The 17,249-nt window shown below is 43.2% G+C and overlaps 1 protein-coding gene across 1 annotated transcript in view; it reads left to right on the top strand.

Moving 5' to 3' along the window:
* LOC118368151 (protein Daple-like) overlaps positions 1 to 17,249 on the top strand; it is a 112,182-nt gene that overhangs the window by 72,156 nt on the left and 22,777 nt on the right. The window contains exons 17-25 of the mRNA XM_052495661.1: positions 95 to 334; positions 2,006 to 2,133; positions 10,313 to 10,454; positions 12,328 to 12,522; positions 13,216 to 13,377; positions 13,683 to 13,960; positions 15,884 to 16,027; positions 16,496 to 16,682; positions 16,962 to 17,107. Coding sequence (XP_052351621.1) covers positions 95 to 334; positions 2,006 to 2,133; positions 10,313 to 10,454; positions 12,328 to 12,522; positions 13,216 to 13,377; positions 13,683 to 13,960; positions 15,884 to 16,027; positions 16,496 to 16,682; positions 16,962 to 17,107 — 1,622 coding nt within the window. The remainder of the gene's footprint in view (positions 1 to 94; positions 335 to 2,005; positions 2,134 to 10,312; positions 10,455 to 12,327; positions 12,523 to 13,215; positions 13,378 to 13,682; positions 13,961 to 15,883; positions 16,028 to 16,495; positions 16,683 to 16,961; positions 17,108 to 17,249) is intronic.

The following is a 17,249-nucleotide window of genomic DNA, read 5'->3' as shown; positions in this document are numbered from 1 at the left end:
TGTGTAGTATTACGCCCTCCTGGCTGCACAATGAACTTCCTTGATGAGATAATACAAATGTAATTCAACTAAATTGAACTGAATTGATTTTAAGGAGAGGAAGCAGCTGGAGAAGGAGGCGCAACGTTTATGGCAGCAGCTGGAAGTGAAGGAAGAGGTGCTGGAGGAGAGTGCTCTAAAGCTGGCCTCATTAGAGAAGGAGGGCATCACTAAGGAGAAGGAGCTGGAAAGGTTAAAGGAGGTGGCTGGGATGGTCAAAGAGCTGGCGATTCAGAACAAGGAGCTGCAGAAACAGGCCACCATCGACAAGAGGACCCTGGCCACACTCCGAGAGGTATGTATGGGGAAGAGGTTGAAGGATAATGTACAATAGGTAATAATAGATAATGGATCATGTACAATAGATAATGTACAATAATGTACAATAAGTGCTAGGTGTACCATACATTTACAAATGTTACATCCCAAGAATAAATCCCTTTTTTCCGAGTGTATTCCGGTATTTACCACCCTAACAAGAAATGTCATTCTAAAGCATATAAATATACTACCTGAGCCTGATGTGCCATACATTAAGGACATTTTATGAGCCCAAGCGAATTTAATAAGTTACATCAGTAAGGGATCATAGCTTTGACCTGGATTCACCTCGTCAGTTTGTCATGGAAAGAGCAGGTGTTCTTAATGTTTTGTACACTCAGTGTATAGTTTACGGCACATTACGCACGACAGAAAACATAAACACCCATAGACGTAACTAGCTCCAGTAGGCTAATCTTTTTGTGGGACTTTATTACCGTAATTTATTGTATTATATTGGACTGGAATTATGCATATTGTTCAAACCATGAAGCTGGGTGAAGGACATGCAGCCTACTAAGTCACAATTATAGTCTAGGGTATATTTACTTTTTATATAAAAGGGCCTATTTTACATTTTTATAATTAGTAGGCTGAGGCATATACAGTCCATTCGGAAACTATTCAGACCCCTTCCCTTTTTCCACATTTTGTTATGTTACAGCCTTATTCTAAAATGTGTAAAAAATATAAATCATAATACTCATCAATCTACACACAACACCCTATAATGACGGTGAAAACCTGCCGTTTCTACTTGTAGAATCACAATGCTCGTCAGTGGCCGAGAACTTGACTTTGAGCCAATCAGAGAGCACAAAATTCCACCGAGGGAAGCCTAACAAAAATAAAAAGATAGCAGTTTTGAAGCTGCAGTAAAGCCCAGGTGTACTCCGCCACCTTTTCATCAGAATTGTAACTACAACAATAAAGCTGCATAATAAAATATTTTATCTAGAGAGTCTTTACATCTTTTACATCTAGCAAAGGAGTTTTGTGCATGAAGTATTTTTTTGTAAGGTTTAGTTTGATAATAAGCACCTGCTCATTAGTTAGCTTGCTAACTGAGCTAAGCAGTCCCACACACTTCATATGAAATGAATGGAGTGTTTGGTGCAGCACAATGCACACAACACTAAATGCTCTACCAAGCTAGCTATCTACTGTTAGCAAGATGAAGAAATCATTTAATTCACTATTCCCCATACTGCCAGTGTCAGTCTGCTTTCTAGCTAATGTTAGCATTGCCATTTAGCACAACATCGCTGGCTAGCTATTCCACCGACTCTCGGCAGCTAACAGGCAGCTACTTCAGTCAAAAACCAATCATTGTGATTTAATTCTAATTTTGCTACAAGGGCTTACTACAAATTCTAGCTGGCTAGCAACAAAATTAGCGTAGGTTGATAGTTAACTTAACATCAGCTGTAGCAGGCGTAAGCCAAACGAGCTAGTGCCACATTGTGGCCTGGAGTATTAAACTAAGCAAATCTGAGGTCAAACTCTTCTATATGAACAACGACAAGGTAACTGCCGACACTGGGCAGAGTTGCTAAGTACCTATCGCCAGTCAGATGTCTCAGTGTGTCTGACTGTTTGGTAGACAGGTCAATAGAGTCAGGGTTTTATTGTGTGTCCTGTCCAGGACCTGGTGAATGAGAAGCTGAAGGTGCAGCAGCAGTGGAACGAGTTGGAGATACTGAGCCACGAGCTGGAGAAGATTGGCCTCAACAGAGAGAAACTACTGCAGGGGGAGAACAGCTGTGAAGAGAAGTAAGTAGCTTTACACTACCAGCATGCATCACACTACCAGATTTTCTACAATATATCTACCACAGTGGCGGTCAGTGTCGTTTAAGATCAGGGAAGACGAAGATGATTTTTTCATGAGCATAGTCTTATTTCTATTACAACATATTGGATGACTGTCATTCATATTCCATTCAACCAGTTCTATGTAACAGAGAGGTTCATGATGCTCACATTTTCCCTATGCCCATCATGAGGTTGCTACAACCTAGCCTATGAATGAAAGCTTACAACGTAGGTGCACACAGATCGAGAAACAAATTTGAGGTGACAGACAGCGACACATGGGACAGACGGTGATATTCAATACCGCCATGCGCATTCTTGCCTGCATCTAGTCTATATAGAGTGTAATTATTAGTCCAACAGTTGCAAACAAGAGTTTCTATTAGACAAATTCAGGTATGTTTACCCCTGTTTTGTTCCATTTGCTTCCGTGTTAAGAAACGTTTTTCAACAGAATCTGCAGAAAGAATTACACCCCTGATCACGCGTAAACACAGTAAACTTTCATAGCAGTCAAGTTGTATTCAAATATAATTTTATTTGTCACATACACATGGTTAGCAGATGTTAATGCGAGTGTAGCAATGCTTGCGCTTCTAGTTCCAACAATGCAGTAATAACCTAACAACTACACACAAATCTAAAGGGGTGAATGAGAATATGTACATGTAAGTATATGGATGAGCGATGGCCGAGCATCAAAGGCAACGTGCAATAGATGGTATAAAATAAATGAGTCATATCACATGTACAGTTGAAGTCGGAAGTTTACATACACTTAGGTTGGAGTCATGAAAACTTGTTTTTCAACCACTCCACACATTTCTTGTTAACAAACTATAGTTTTGGCAAGGCGGTTAGGACATCTACTTTGTGCATGACACAAGTCATATTTTCAACAATTGGTTACAGACAGATTATTTCACTTATTCATTGTATCACAATTCCAGTGGGTCAGAAGTTTACATACACTAAGTTTACTGGGCCTTTAAACAGCTTGGAAATTCCAGAAAATGATGTCATGGCTTTAGAAGCTTCCGCAGCATCATGTTGTTGGGGTGCTTTGCTGCAGGAGAGACTGGTGCTATTCACAAAATAGATGGCATTAAGAGATGAGGAAATGATGTGGATATATTGAAGCAACATCTCAAGACATAAGTCAGGAAGTTAAAGCTTAGTCTCAAATGGGTCTTCCAAATAGACAATGACCACAAGCATACTTCCAAAGTTGTGGCAAAATAGCTTAACAACAAAAAAGTAAAGGTATTGGTGTGGCCATCACAAAGCCCTGACCTCAATCCTATAGAAAATTTGTTGGCAGAACTGAAAAAGATTGTGCGAGCAAAGAGGCCTTACAAACCTGACTTAGTTACACCAGCTCTGTCAGGAGGAATGGGCCAAAATTCACCAAACTTATTGTGGGAAGGTTTTAACGTGTTAACCCTTTTAACGTGTTAACACGTGTTAACGTGTTATTGTGGGAACGACATTTAAACGTGTTAACCCTCGCAAGGCTGCAGGCCCAGACGGCATCCCCAGCCGCGCCCTCAGAGCATGCGCAGACCAGCTGGCCGGTGTGTTTACGGACATATTCAATCAATCCCTATACCAGTCTGCTGTTCCCACATGCTTCAAGAGGGCCACCATTGTTCCTGTTCCCAAGAAAGCTAAGGTAACTGAGCTAAACGACTACCGCCCCGTAGCACTCACTTCCGTCATCATGAAGTGCTTTGAGAGACTAGTCAAGGACCATATCATTTCCACCCTACCTGACACCCTAGACCCACTCCAATTTGCTTACCGCCCAAATAGGTCCACAGACGATGCAATCTCAACCACACTGCACACTGCCCTAACCCACCTGGACAAGAGGAATACCTATGTGAGAATGCTGTTCATCGACTACAGCTCGGCATTCAACACCATAGTACCCTCCAAGCTCGTCATCAAGCTCGAGACCCTGGGTCTCGACCCCGCCCTGTGCAACTGGGTACTGGACTTCCTGACGGGCCGCCCCCAGGTGGTGAGGGTAGGCAACAACATCTCCTCCCCGCTGATCCTCAACACGGGGGCCCCACAAGGGTGCGTTCTGAGCCCTCTCCTGTACTCCCTGTTCACCCACGACTGCGTGGCCACGCACGCCTCCAACTCAATCATCAAGTTTGCGGACGACACAACAGTGGTAGGCTTGATTACCAACAACGACGAGACGGCCTACAGGGAGGAGGTGAGGGCCCTCGGAGTGTGGTGTCAGGAAAATAACCTCACACTCAATGTCAACTAAACTAAGGAGATGATTGTGGACTTCAGGAAACAGCAGAGGGAACACCCCCTATCCACATCGATGGAACAGTAGTGGAGAGGGTAGCTAGTTTTAAGTTCCTCGGCATACACATCACAGACAAACTGAATTGGTCCACTCACACTGACAGCGTCGTGAAGAAGGCGCAGCAGCGCCTATTCAACCTCAGGAGGCTGAAGAAATTCGGCTTGTCACCAAAAGCACTCACAAACTTCTACAGATGCACAATCGAGAGCATCCTGGCGGGCTGTATCACCGCCTGGTACGGCAACTGCTCCGCCCTCAACCGTAAGGCTCTCCAGAGGGTAGTGAGGACTGCACAACGCATCACCGGGGGCAAACTACCTGCCCTCCAGGACACCTACACCACCCGTTGTTACAGGAAGGCCATAAAGATCATCAAGGACATCAACCACCCGAACCACTGCCTGTTCACCCCGCTTATCATCCAGAAGGCGAGGTCAGTACAGGTGCATCAAAGCTGGGACCGAGAGACTGAAAAACAGCTTCTATCTCAAGGCCATCAGACTGTTAAACAGCCACCACTAACATTGAGTGGCTGCTGCCAACACACTGTCATTGTCACTGACCCAACTCCAGCCATTTTAATAATGGGAATTGATGGGAATTATGTAAATATATCACTAGCCACTTTAAACAATAATGCTACCTTATATAATGTTACTTACCCTACATTATCCATCTCATATGCATATGTATATACTGTACTCTACATCATCGACTGCATCCTTATGTAACACATGTATCACTAGCCACTTTAACTATGCCACTTTGTTTACTTTGTCTACACACTCATCTCATATGTATATACTGTACTCGATACCATCTACTGTATGCTGCTCTGTACCATCACTCATTCATATATCCTTATGTACATGTTCCTTATCCCCTTACACTGTGTATAAGACAGTAGTTTTGGAATTGTTAGTTAGATTACTTGTTGGTTATCACTGCATTGTCGGAACTAGAAGCACAAGCATTTCGCTACACTCGCATTTAACATCTGCTAACCATGTGTATGTGACAAATAAAATTTGATTTGATTTGATTTGATTTGAAGGTTGTGGAAGGCTACCCGCAACGTTTGACCCAAGTTAAACAATTTAAAGACAATGCTACCAAATACTAATTGAGTGTATGTAAACCTCTGACCCACTGGGAATGTGATGAAATAAATAAAAGCTGAAATAAATAATTATCTCTACTATTATTCTGACATTTCACATTATTAAAATAAAGTGGTGATCCAAACTGATCTAACACAGGGAATTTGTACTAGGATTAAATTACAGGAATTGTGAAGAACTGAGTTTAATTGTATTTGCCTGAGGTGTATGTAAACTTCCGACTTCAACTGTATATACTCTAAGATATGTAAACATTATTAAAGTGGCATTATTTAGAGCGCATTGTATAAAGTGACTAGTTTTTAGTTAGTGGCCAGTGATTGGGTCTCAATGTAGGCAGCAGCCTCTCTGAGTTAGTGACCGCTGTTTAACATTCTGATGGCCTTGTGACAGAAGATGTTTTTCAGTCTCTCAGTCCCAGCTTTGATGCACCTGTACTGACCTTGCCTTCTGGAAAGTAGTGGTGTGAACAGGCAGTGGCTCGGGTGGTTGATATCCAGGAGTGGCTCAAGAAGAAGCACATTAAGGTCCTGGAGTGGCCTAGCCAGTCTCCAGACCTTAATCCCATAGAATATCTGTGGAGGGAGCTGAAGGTTTGAGTTGCCAAACGTCAGCCTCGAAACCTTTATGACTTGGAGAAGATCTGCAAAGAGCAGTGGGACAAAATCCCTCCTGAGATGTGTGCAAACCTGGTGGCCAACTACAAGAAACGTCTGATCCCTGATTGCCAACAAGGGTTTTGCCACCAAGTACTATGTCATGTTTTGCAGAGGGATCAAATACTTATTTCCCTCATTAAAATGCAAATCAATTTATAAGCAGGGGATCAAATACTTTTTTCCCTCACTGTACATCCTGTTTAAGTTTTTGCCTATAAGACATAAGGAGCAAGATGGCGTCATGGTCGGATTTCCGAAAGGAGGGCGGGGGAGGGCTTTGTATTCATCAGGGAAGTTGGAATAGCAGTGGTTGAGGGTGTTGCACGTAGGGCAATCAATATGCTTGAAGAATTTAGATAGAAATGTTCTCAAATTTGCTTTGTTAAAATCCCCGGCTACAATAAATGCAGCCTCAGGATGTATGGTTTCCAGTTTGCATATAGTCCAGTGAAGTTCCTTGATGGCCATCTTGGTGTCTGCTTGAGGGGGAATGTACACAGCTGTGACTATAATTGACAAGAATTCTCTTGGTACGTAAAATGACCGGCACTTGATTATAAGGAATACTAGATCGGGTGAGCAGAAGGACTTGAGTTCCTGTAGGTTGTTATTACATCATGGGTTGTGTAATGCATTCATATTTACACACTTCCTCTTCCCAGAGAGGGGTTCATCTGTGTCGGCATGATGCATGGAGAAGCCTGGTGGCTGAACTGATTCTGACAACATATCCTGTGAAACAGAATGTTATCATCTCTGATGTCTCTCTGGAAGGCAACCCTTGCTTAGATTTTGTCTACCTGGTTGTCAAGAGACTGGACATTGGCTGGTAGTATACTCGGGAGCGGTGTGCGATGTGCACGTCTACGGAGCCTGGCCAGGTGGCCGCTTTTTCTTCCCCTTCTGCGGTGTCGTTGTTTTGGATCGCCTACTGGAATTAGCTCCATTGTCCTGGGTGGTGGTTTGAACAGAGGATCCGCTTCTCGCATCTATACGCACTCCTTCTTGCATCTGTACGCTCTCCTCCTCTCACCTTTTCCCTTCACTTGTGGACTTCAATGCACAACACATCCAGCTGTATGTGACCAGGCAAAAAAACTTTCCAAACCAAACCATATCATAACCGCTACACACAGCCTACATCGTTGTCACCATATTAGCTAAAGTCATGTCATAGTCAACATAGCTACAATCATGCAGTAACGTTAGTGTATAGTCAGTAAGCAGTTTAGTACTTACACCAGTGGGCCCTGGTGGCAATAAATTAGTCAAACCAAAAGCATTCCTTGACTTGGAAGAGTTCCAGTGTTGTCGTTTAGTCATAGACAGCTAGCTAATTCTATTTGAGCAGGGTGTTTGAGTAGGATAAACTAGCGAGCTGCATTTGCTAGCTAAGTAAGTGAAACTGAACATGAAAAATTACTTTCTTGCTTCTTCTTTATTTTGGAAGAAATTGATTTGTTCAAAACTGTTTAACTATTGTCTTTCGCTGAGTCAATTACTCACCACATTTTGTTCACTGCAGTGCTAGCTAGCTGTAGCTTATGCTTTCAGTACAAGGTTTATTCTCTGATCCTTTGATTGGGTGGACAACATGTCAGTTCATGCTGCAAAAGCTATGATAGGTTGGAGGACCTCATCTGGAAGGTGTCATAATTACTGTGTTAGTCTATGGAAGGGGTTGAGAACCATGAACCTCTTAGGTTTTGTATTGAAGTCAATATACCCAGAGGAGGACGGAAGGTAGCTGTTCTCCGGCTACACCATGGTACTACCCTACAGAGCGCTGTTGAAGCTACTTTAGACCTAGACCTTCATTGCAAAATAGTGTTTTAATCCATGTTTTGGTGGTGTGTTTATATTTATTATAGTTTTATCTAAAAAGGATTTTTTTTTTTTAACTATTTTTATGAAATTCGCTGAGGATGGTCCTCCCCTTCCTCCTCAGAGGAGCCTCCACTGATATACCAGAATGCATCATTTTACATTTTAGTAATTTAGCAGACACACTTATCCAAAGCGACTTACTGTTGCGACTGTAAGTTAAAAAAAAAAAAAAGATTTCCTTAGCGAAGTTACGAAGGGGAAAGACATGTATTTTTTTTGGGGGGCAAGAGACCACTGGCAGCAGAACGTGCTCGAGTTGGGATGTAGGGTTTGAGCATAGCCTGAAGGTAGGGAGGGGCAGTTCCCCTTGCTGCTTCGTAGGCAAGCACCATGGATGTGAGCCTCGACTGGTGTCATACTACCAAATTCTTTACATCTACACTGTCCCAGTATGCCACCACACTACCATTGTCTCAGACACATAACCACGTGTAGGCCTCAATATACTACCCTCATAAAACTGCAGCCATTTTGTAATATTTTTTTACATGGGAAATTAGTGTTTTTGAGTATTTTGTAGTAGGTATTTTTGTAATTTATTGCACGTGTGTGTGTGCTGAAATGCTTCTTGGCCCCTTGTGAAAATATGTGTTCCCAATGTCCACTTTGGATGAGGAACAAGGGTCATGTTGGGTTTTGTAAAGCTCAAAGAAAAGGGGCTTTTCATGTTAAGCCAGTGTTATTTGCTTTAGTGGTTGCTGCCCAACCTTCCTACCTACTTACTTCCTGTGCCAGGTATAGTGGGTGAGTCCGGGTTTATGTTCAAAAATGTGTTGAAAGTGTTTAATCTCTATTTATCTCCGGCTTTATTTCTCCATATTGTATTTTGGTTCTCTTTCTACCGGTGTGTGTGTGCGTGCGTGCGTGCGTGTGTGTGTGTGTGTGTGTGTGTGTGTGTGTGTGTGTGTGTGTGTGTGTGTGTGTGTGTGTGTGTGTGCGCGCGCGTCCCTGAATACTCCTTTCTAAAGGTGGTCAGAATAACTACAGGGGCACGTGTACAGTGTTCTATTATAACCAGTTTCTAAGACTGTTTGGGGAATGGCAAAATTACAGGGGAAAGATGTTTTCCATTCCTGTGTGGCTTGCAGCAGTTCAATTTTCCCTGGAAAACAGAGAATCTAGTCCTGCCGGGTGAGGTAGCATACAGTCAAGTCACAGTGAGCACCAGACCTGTGTTCAAGTAATGTTCTTTTTTTTCTTCAAATAATTGGAGTGTTTGTTTGAGCCTGCCTAGAATGCCAGATGGGTGAGGTTTTATACTTTTAGGACTATTCCATTGGTTCAATTGTACCAGACAAGTTCAATCAAGCGCAGCTAAAATATTTGACAGAAAATTAATACTATTTGAACCCCAGGTCGGATGAGGCGAGCACAGCAGGACAGCACTGTGGGAATAGCTGTACTGTACACTCCTGAACTACGAAATAAGACACTTTTTAAAAGACTTGTATTACCCCAAAGTAGGGCATCTTCTTGAGGGTTTTTCTTAAGAGTATCTGAGGATGTGTTAAGAGGTAGAGAGTTAGAGACCCAAGCGAGTGTTAGCCAGAGGAGTTGGATTACAAAGCAAAGACATTCCTTCTCCAGCTATTTGTGCTCAATGAAACCAAAGCTGCCACTAATCAGTTAACCTCAAATAAATTCACTACCCTGAGTTACATTCTAACACCGCTTAGTAATCTCATGTGTGCACTGCACGCTCATGGTGATATTGTGTTCCACCTCTTGGCAAGGGTTTTCCAGTTTTTTTCCCCTCATATTTGTCTTAGCCCAATGCTAGTACGGATGAAAGTCATATGGTTGTAAAACTTTTAAACATGACCTCAGCAAGCAAACCTTTGTCACAAATTCAATATCCCATAGTATTCATCTAGTCTTTTCTAAGTAAAGGATTTATCTGCCACACATAGTCTCACTCTTGATATTAGAAGAAATAAGCTCAAATAAATGGTACATTCAGCGTCATTAGTGTATGTATGTATGTTAATTTGCATCGTTCTGCAGGAATTTCCATTGTTTGATCATGGCACCTAAATAAAAGCACCACATTCCTGATTAATTTTAATGAATGAAGTAATTTGTGTCTGGGACTGTCTATTGGACTTGATATGACATTTAGACATACTGTATGCCTGTCACAGTAAGTACAAGATCTTGGAGAGTAAGATTGAGTCAACGCTGAAGAAGACTCTGGAGATCCGGGAGGAGAAAATTCATGGTCTGGAGTCTCGACTGGAGGAGTCTAGTAGTCTTAATCAGCAGCTGCGCACTGAACTCAGCACCGTACGTACCTATACACCTCTTTCATTCACACAGAAACACACGCACCTACATATTTGAAGCACACACATTCTCTACTAATCATACTCTTGCACACACATTTACATTTTACATTTAAGTCATTTAGCAGACGCTCTTATCCAGAGCGACTTACAAATTGGACACACACACATACACACACACACACACACACACACACACACACACACTTTCACTCTTACTTCTACTCTCTTATGTACAGTGGGGCAAAAAAGTATTTAGTCAGCCACCAATTGTGCAAGTTCTCCAACTTAAAAAGATGAGAGAGGCCTGTAATTTTCATCATAGGTACACTTCAACTATGACAGACAAAATCAGGAAAAAAATATTTTAATGAATTTATTTGCAAATTATGGTGGTAAATAAGTATTTGGTCACCTACAAACAAGCAAGATTTCTGGCTCTCATAGACCTGTAACTTCATCTTTAAGAGACTCCTCTGTCCTCCACTCATTACCTGTATTAATGGCACCTGTTTGAACTTGTTATCAGTATAAAAGACACCTGTCCACAACCTCAAACAGTCACACTCCAAACTCCACTATGGCCAAGACCAAAGAGCTGTCAAAGGACACCAGAAACAAAATTGTAGACCTGCACCAGGCTGAGAAGACTGAATCTGCAATAGGTAAGCAGCTTGGTTTGAAGAAATCAACTGTGGGAGCAATTATTAGGAAATGGAAGACATACAAGACCACTGATAATCTCCCTCGATCTGGGGCTCCACGCAAGATCTCACCCCGTGGGGTCAAAATGATCACAAGAACGGTGAGCAAAAATCCCAGAACCACACAGGGGGACCTAGTGAATGACCTGCAGAGAGCTGGGACCAAAGTAACAAAGCCTACCATCAGTAACACACTACACCGCCAGGGACTCAAATCCTGCAGTGCCAGATGTGTCCCCCTGCTTAGGCCAGTACATGTCCAGGCCCGTCTGAAGTTTTCTAGAGAGCATTTGGATGATCCAGAAGAAGATTGGGAGAATGTCATATGGTCAGATGAAACCAAAATATAACTTTTTGGTAAAAACACGTCGTGTTTGGAGGACAAAGAATGCTGAGTTGCATCCAAAGAACACCATACCTACTGTGAAGCATGGGGGTGGAAACATCACGCTTTGGGGTTGTTTTTCTGCAAAGGGACCAGGACGACCGTGTAAAGGAAAGAATGAATGGGGCCATGTATCGTGAGATTTTGAGTGAAAACCTCCTTCCACCAGCAAAGCATTGAAGATGAAACGTGGCTGGGTCTTTCAGCATGACAATGATCCCAAACACACCGCCCGGGCAATGAAGGAGTGGCTTCGTAAGAAGCATTTCAAGGTCCTGAAGTGGCCTAGCCAGTCTCCAGATCTCAACCCCATTGAAAATCTTTGGAGGGAGTTGAAAGTCTGTGTTGCCCAGCAACAGCCCCAAAACATCACTGCTCTAGAGGAGATCTGCATGGAGGAATGGGCCAAAATACCAGCAACAGTATGTGAAAACCTTGTGAAGACTTACAGAAATGTTTGACCTCTGTCATTGCCAACAGGGTATATAACAAAGTATTGAGATAAACTTTTGTTATTGACCAAATACTTATTTTTCACCATAATTTGTAAATAAATTAATTAAAAATCCTACAATGTGATTTTCTGGATTTTTTTTCTCCTAATTTTGTCTGTCATAGTTGAAGTGTACCTATGATGAAAATCACAGGCCTCTCTCATCTTTTTAAGTAGGAGAACTTGCACTATTGGTGGCTGACTAAATACTTTTTTGCCCCACTGTAACTTGTTCACTTACAATGTTTTTTCCCCCCACACGGTTGACCTCTGTGCTGTCTGTGGTGATCAGTTGAAGAAGACTCTGGAGGCTCTGAGACAGAGGCAGGAGGAGGAGACCCACTCACACAGCTCCACACTACAGGCTGCAGTTCAGGGTCAGGTCCAGGGCCACAGCCAGGGTCAGGAGAAGTGGGAGACAGTGACGAGAGAGGCCACCGCAGAGCTCCTCAAATTCAAGGATCGCCTCATCGACATAGAGAAGAACGTGAGTGGTGTTCTTTTTTTAGGGACAGAATGGATGATTAAGGATAGGATTCAATTAAAGGCAAGGTTTGAATGTTTGATTGAGATTCTGATGAGGATTCCTCAATAATGGCTGTGAATGCTTAGAACATGAGTAGCTAAACAACAAGTACAGTCTTAAACATACTGGCATAAGCATGTGGCAAACTGTTATACAAATGGTATACACTGAGTGTACAAAACAATAAGCATCTCTGCTCTTTCCATGACTGACCAAGAGACCGGTTAAGGGAGGATTTTTAAGCCTTGTAACAATTAAGACATGGATTGTGTGGGCAAGACAAAATTTTAAAAAAGTGCTTTTAAACACGGTATGGTAGTAGGTGCCAGGCTCCCCGGTTTGTGTCAAGAACTGCAACGCTGCTGGGTTTTTCACGCTCAACCGTTTCACATGTGTATTAAGAATGGTCCACCACCCAAAGGACATCAAGCCAATGTGACACAACTGTGGGAAACATTGGCGTCAACTTGTGCCAGCGTCCCTGTAGAACGCTTTCGACACCTTATAGAGTACATACCCCGACGAATTGAGGCTGTTCTGAGGGGGAACAGCCTCGGGGGGCTGCAACTCGATATTAGAAAGGCGTTCTTAACATTTTGTACACTCGGTGTCTTGTCCATGTATAATCTTACCCACTTCCCTCTTTCCTTTCAGAAAGCAACCTTGCAGACAGAGAAGCACCTACTGAAAGATCAGCTGAGACAGCTAGACAACCAGAACAGCCAGCTGAATGCCCAGAATGTGGCCCTACAAGGGCAGGCTGTAGCACTGCAGCAGCACAACACCTTCCTGCACAAACAGACAGCCAAACTACAGGTACTAAAATACATACTACAGTGGCTCTACTCCAACATGCTACTGTGCTTCTCACTCTGAGCTTGGCTGTGTGGTGGTCTGGTGGTTGTTTTTGTTTTTCACCCCCTTGTTTGCATTCTTAGAGTAGCTATGTCAGTTGTTGCCTATGTAGATGTTGTAGGATGACCAATTTGAGATGAAGAAAATGGAGATGTTGTGATAATCTGAGAATTATACCTCTGTGGTGTGTTTGAATGCCAGCTGACGCAGACAACATCTTAATGGGTTTAATAAAGTGATACTCTTCCTTTGTATCCTTCCGTTAGGTGGAGAACTCCACCCTCAACTGCCAGAGTGCATCTCTCATGGCCCAGAATGCCGTACTGCAGGGCCAGGTGGGGGCTCTGGAGAGCGAGTCGGAGGCGTGGCAGCGGCAGCGGGAGGAAGCGTGGGTGGGTAGGGAGGGCGTGCTGCAGGACCACGAGCGCTTGCTGAGCGTTCACGAGAGACAGGCGGCGGAGTACGAGCAGCTCATCACCCAACACGCCGCCCTGAAGGGCAACCAGAGAGCTCTGGAGAAGGAGCACCGTGCACTGGAGAACAAGTGGGCCACACACAGAACACACATACATACACACACTCACAAGGGTTACACAAACCACTGGGCACACACATTTATTTATATACACTACCGTTCAAAAGTTTGGGGTCACGTAGAAATGAGTGGGAGGCCCCGGTGCACAACTGAGCAAGAGGACAAGAACTCTAAACTTAGTGTCTAGTTTGAGAAACAGACGCCTCACAAGTCCTCAATTGGCAGCTTCATTAAATAGTACCCACAAAACACCAGTCACAACGTCAACAGTGAAGAGGCGACTCTGGGATGCTGGGCAAAAGGATAAAAAAGGAAATAAATCAAGAATAAATCCTTTTCGTTACATTTATTTACACCTCACACACTAAGTGATTGCACACATATGGGTCAGACTGAAATGGGTCACACACACACTAGTGGTTTCAGATATCACCCTCTTCTATGGAAACTGTTCTCTTGTTTGTCTGCACACACCCTTGTTTTTCCACCGTCCCTCCTGTACTGGAAAGATTATCCTAGAGAGCCCCACAGTGGTGGAGTCATAATACCCATAAAACCTAGCGGTCAAACAGGCAACTGGTTCCAATCGTTTTTCCACCATTAATTTTTCCCATGGGGAATTTTAGAAACACTTAATATAAGGGCTACGTTTTGTGTAGGCTTACCCTGGCGTAGGCCAAGATGTCTTTTATCAATATATTCAGCTCTATTTACTCTCAGATTAGAAAATGCAAAACTACAAATCACTGCAAGCACCTGCATGTAATCTGTAGCTGACACCTTTTCTTAACAGGTATTGTGTCTATTTAAAACTTGCACAAGACTGTTCACAGAATTGTCCATTTTAGAGACATTTAGACAATTTATTCATTACTACATTTAGCTAACATTAGATAGTTAATCCAGATATTCTTACCTTAGACTTGATTCTGCAGTCTCGTCCAAATCATCATGGTATTTGTAGTTCTTTATGATAGCCACATTAGCAGCTAATTAGCGTTTCATTTTGGGGGGGTAAATACATGCAAATATATTGATAAAAGTCACCTTGTCCTAGAGAGATTTACATGGTTATCAAAACATCATGCCAGGGTAAGCCTACACCAAACACAGCCCTTATATTAAGTGTTTCTAAAATCCCCTATGGGAAAAATGAATGGTGGAAAAGCGATTGGAACCATTTTCCTGTTTGAACGCCAGGTTTTATGGGTATTATGACTCATACTGTGGTACACTATTGTGAACCTTACCGTCAGTTCAGTTTAAATGGAGTGATGTGAGAGGCACTGTGGACTGGCTGGCTGATCTGGCTGACTAATAATCTCTCCTCCTACCCTTCTTTCCTTAATGAACAATGGAGTAAGGCCCTGGGGTTGAGGCCCACGGATTAGAAGAGTCTGCCTGCTGTACCGTCAAGGGCCTAATCAGCTGGAATGTTAGCTGGTCCATATGTGCCTCAAAGCCCTTGGTTGTGTTTTTGTTAGGGCACGCTGTAGCCAAATGTTTTTTAACAGAACTAAAATTAGTGGTTATTGGACAGGTTGTGGTAGTCCCTCCCTGTTTCGGTCAGAGTTTTTCTTCTTCATTTGGTGAAAATGAATGAAACGACCCTGATGGGATAGCCAAGGTCTGTGATCATGGCAGCTCTTAGAACAAACCACCACCATGTCACAGGCGCTCAATATCTCATGACTTTTCCAACCAACTCTTGTCCAATCTAACATTGCTATTGTTGTATCTTTCTTATTGAGTGTAAAGAGGTTAGGTGGTTTGGTGATCATTAGGAATCTATAAGGGATGGGATCACCATGGCCTATTTTAGATGTAACACAACACACTACCTGGGGACAGTTAACTGGGCACCATATATCTGTTTATGTGACTGCTGTGGAGGTTCTATCTTTGACCCAGTCTCCGTGTCTTTCTGTGCAGGTACATAGTGCTGCTGAAGCAGAAAGATGCCATGGAGGCAGTGGAGTCCACCCTTCAGAAGGAGAGGGAGAGTGTAAGAGAGGAGATCCACAAAAATGCGCTGATTCTGGGGGAGAACCAGAGTCTGAGGGGGGAGTTGGACCGGTGAGCTCAGTCAGCACAGCAGCACCTCTATACAACCACACCTACTAAGGCACATTATTCTAATTGATGCTCTAAGTCGCTCTGAATAAGAGTGTGCTAAATGACTAAAATGTAGAGAACCGTGTTTCCAATGGAAAATATGAGTGCAGCAGAAAAACTGGTAGAGTACAGCCTGACGCTGGTACCCTCTGGTGGTTACATACTGTAATGGCTGACTTTCTCCTTATCTTGCTCCGTATTCACACACTACTACGTGTCATGTAACACTACAATCAGATAAAACTCTTGTTGCCAAGTGGAAAGGCGTGTGAATGGGCTGAAACAATCAGTACGGCTGAACTCAACGCAAAAATCGAACAAAATGAACTACCTACAAAACTGACGATCTGATCCTAAAATTAGGCTTTTGAAGAGTGATTTATTTTGCAAAGCACCAGGACCTCATATGTCTCTTGACATACCCTGTAGGTTGACCCAGACTCACTCCCAACTGTGTGCGGAGTATGACGGGCTGCAGGTGCAGACCAAGGAGTTGAAGACCCGACTGAACAGAGCTCAGCTGGAGTTGAACCGCTGGCAAGCCAGATACAACTCGATGAAGGAGCAGCACCAAGGCCTGGACATCTCCATGACCAAGCTGGACAACCACTGTGAGGTACACAGACCACTGACACTCGGGGACTGAAATCAGCTACTGCACATACAACTTTTATGCTTTAGAGACTTGAAAGTGCAGTTTTGTCCAGAAGTAGGCTTAATTTGTGTCCTAATCTTTAATATACAACTTTATCTGGGTCAGTGTTACCATTGACTTAAACCATATGAAATGTTTAGTGCATTTCTAAAGTTGAATATAATACAATTGAATTGTAGTGACACATGTACATGCTGCAGTTTTAGCAACAGTGTGTATCCCTATGTGTTCTGTCTCCAGCTGCTGACCCGTCTGAAGGGGAACCTGGAGGAGGAGAACCACCACCTACTGAGTCAGATCCAGATGTTGAGCCAACAGAACCAGACCCTGCTGGAGAGAACCATGGAGAGCAAGGAGCTCTACCACGAAGAGCAGAAACAGTACATGTAAGTAGGTGTGTGTGTGTGTGTGTGTGTGTGTGTGTGTGTGTGTGTGTGTGTGTGTGTGTGTGTGTGTGTGTGTGTGTGTGTGTGTGTGTGTGTGTGTGTGTGTGTGTGTGTGTGTGTTCACATGCAGGTATATAGAGGA

This window comes from Oncorhynchus keta, chromosome 35 (assembly GCF_023373465.1).
Source record: "Oncorhynchus keta strain PuntledgeMale-10-30-2019 chromosome 35, Oket_V2, whole genome shotgun sequence".
Classification (NCBI taxonomy): Eukaryota; Metazoa; Chordata; class Actinopteri; order Salmoniformes; family Salmonidae; genus Oncorhynchus; species Oncorhynchus keta.
This window is presented reverse-complemented; position numbering and strand designations above follow the sequence as displayed.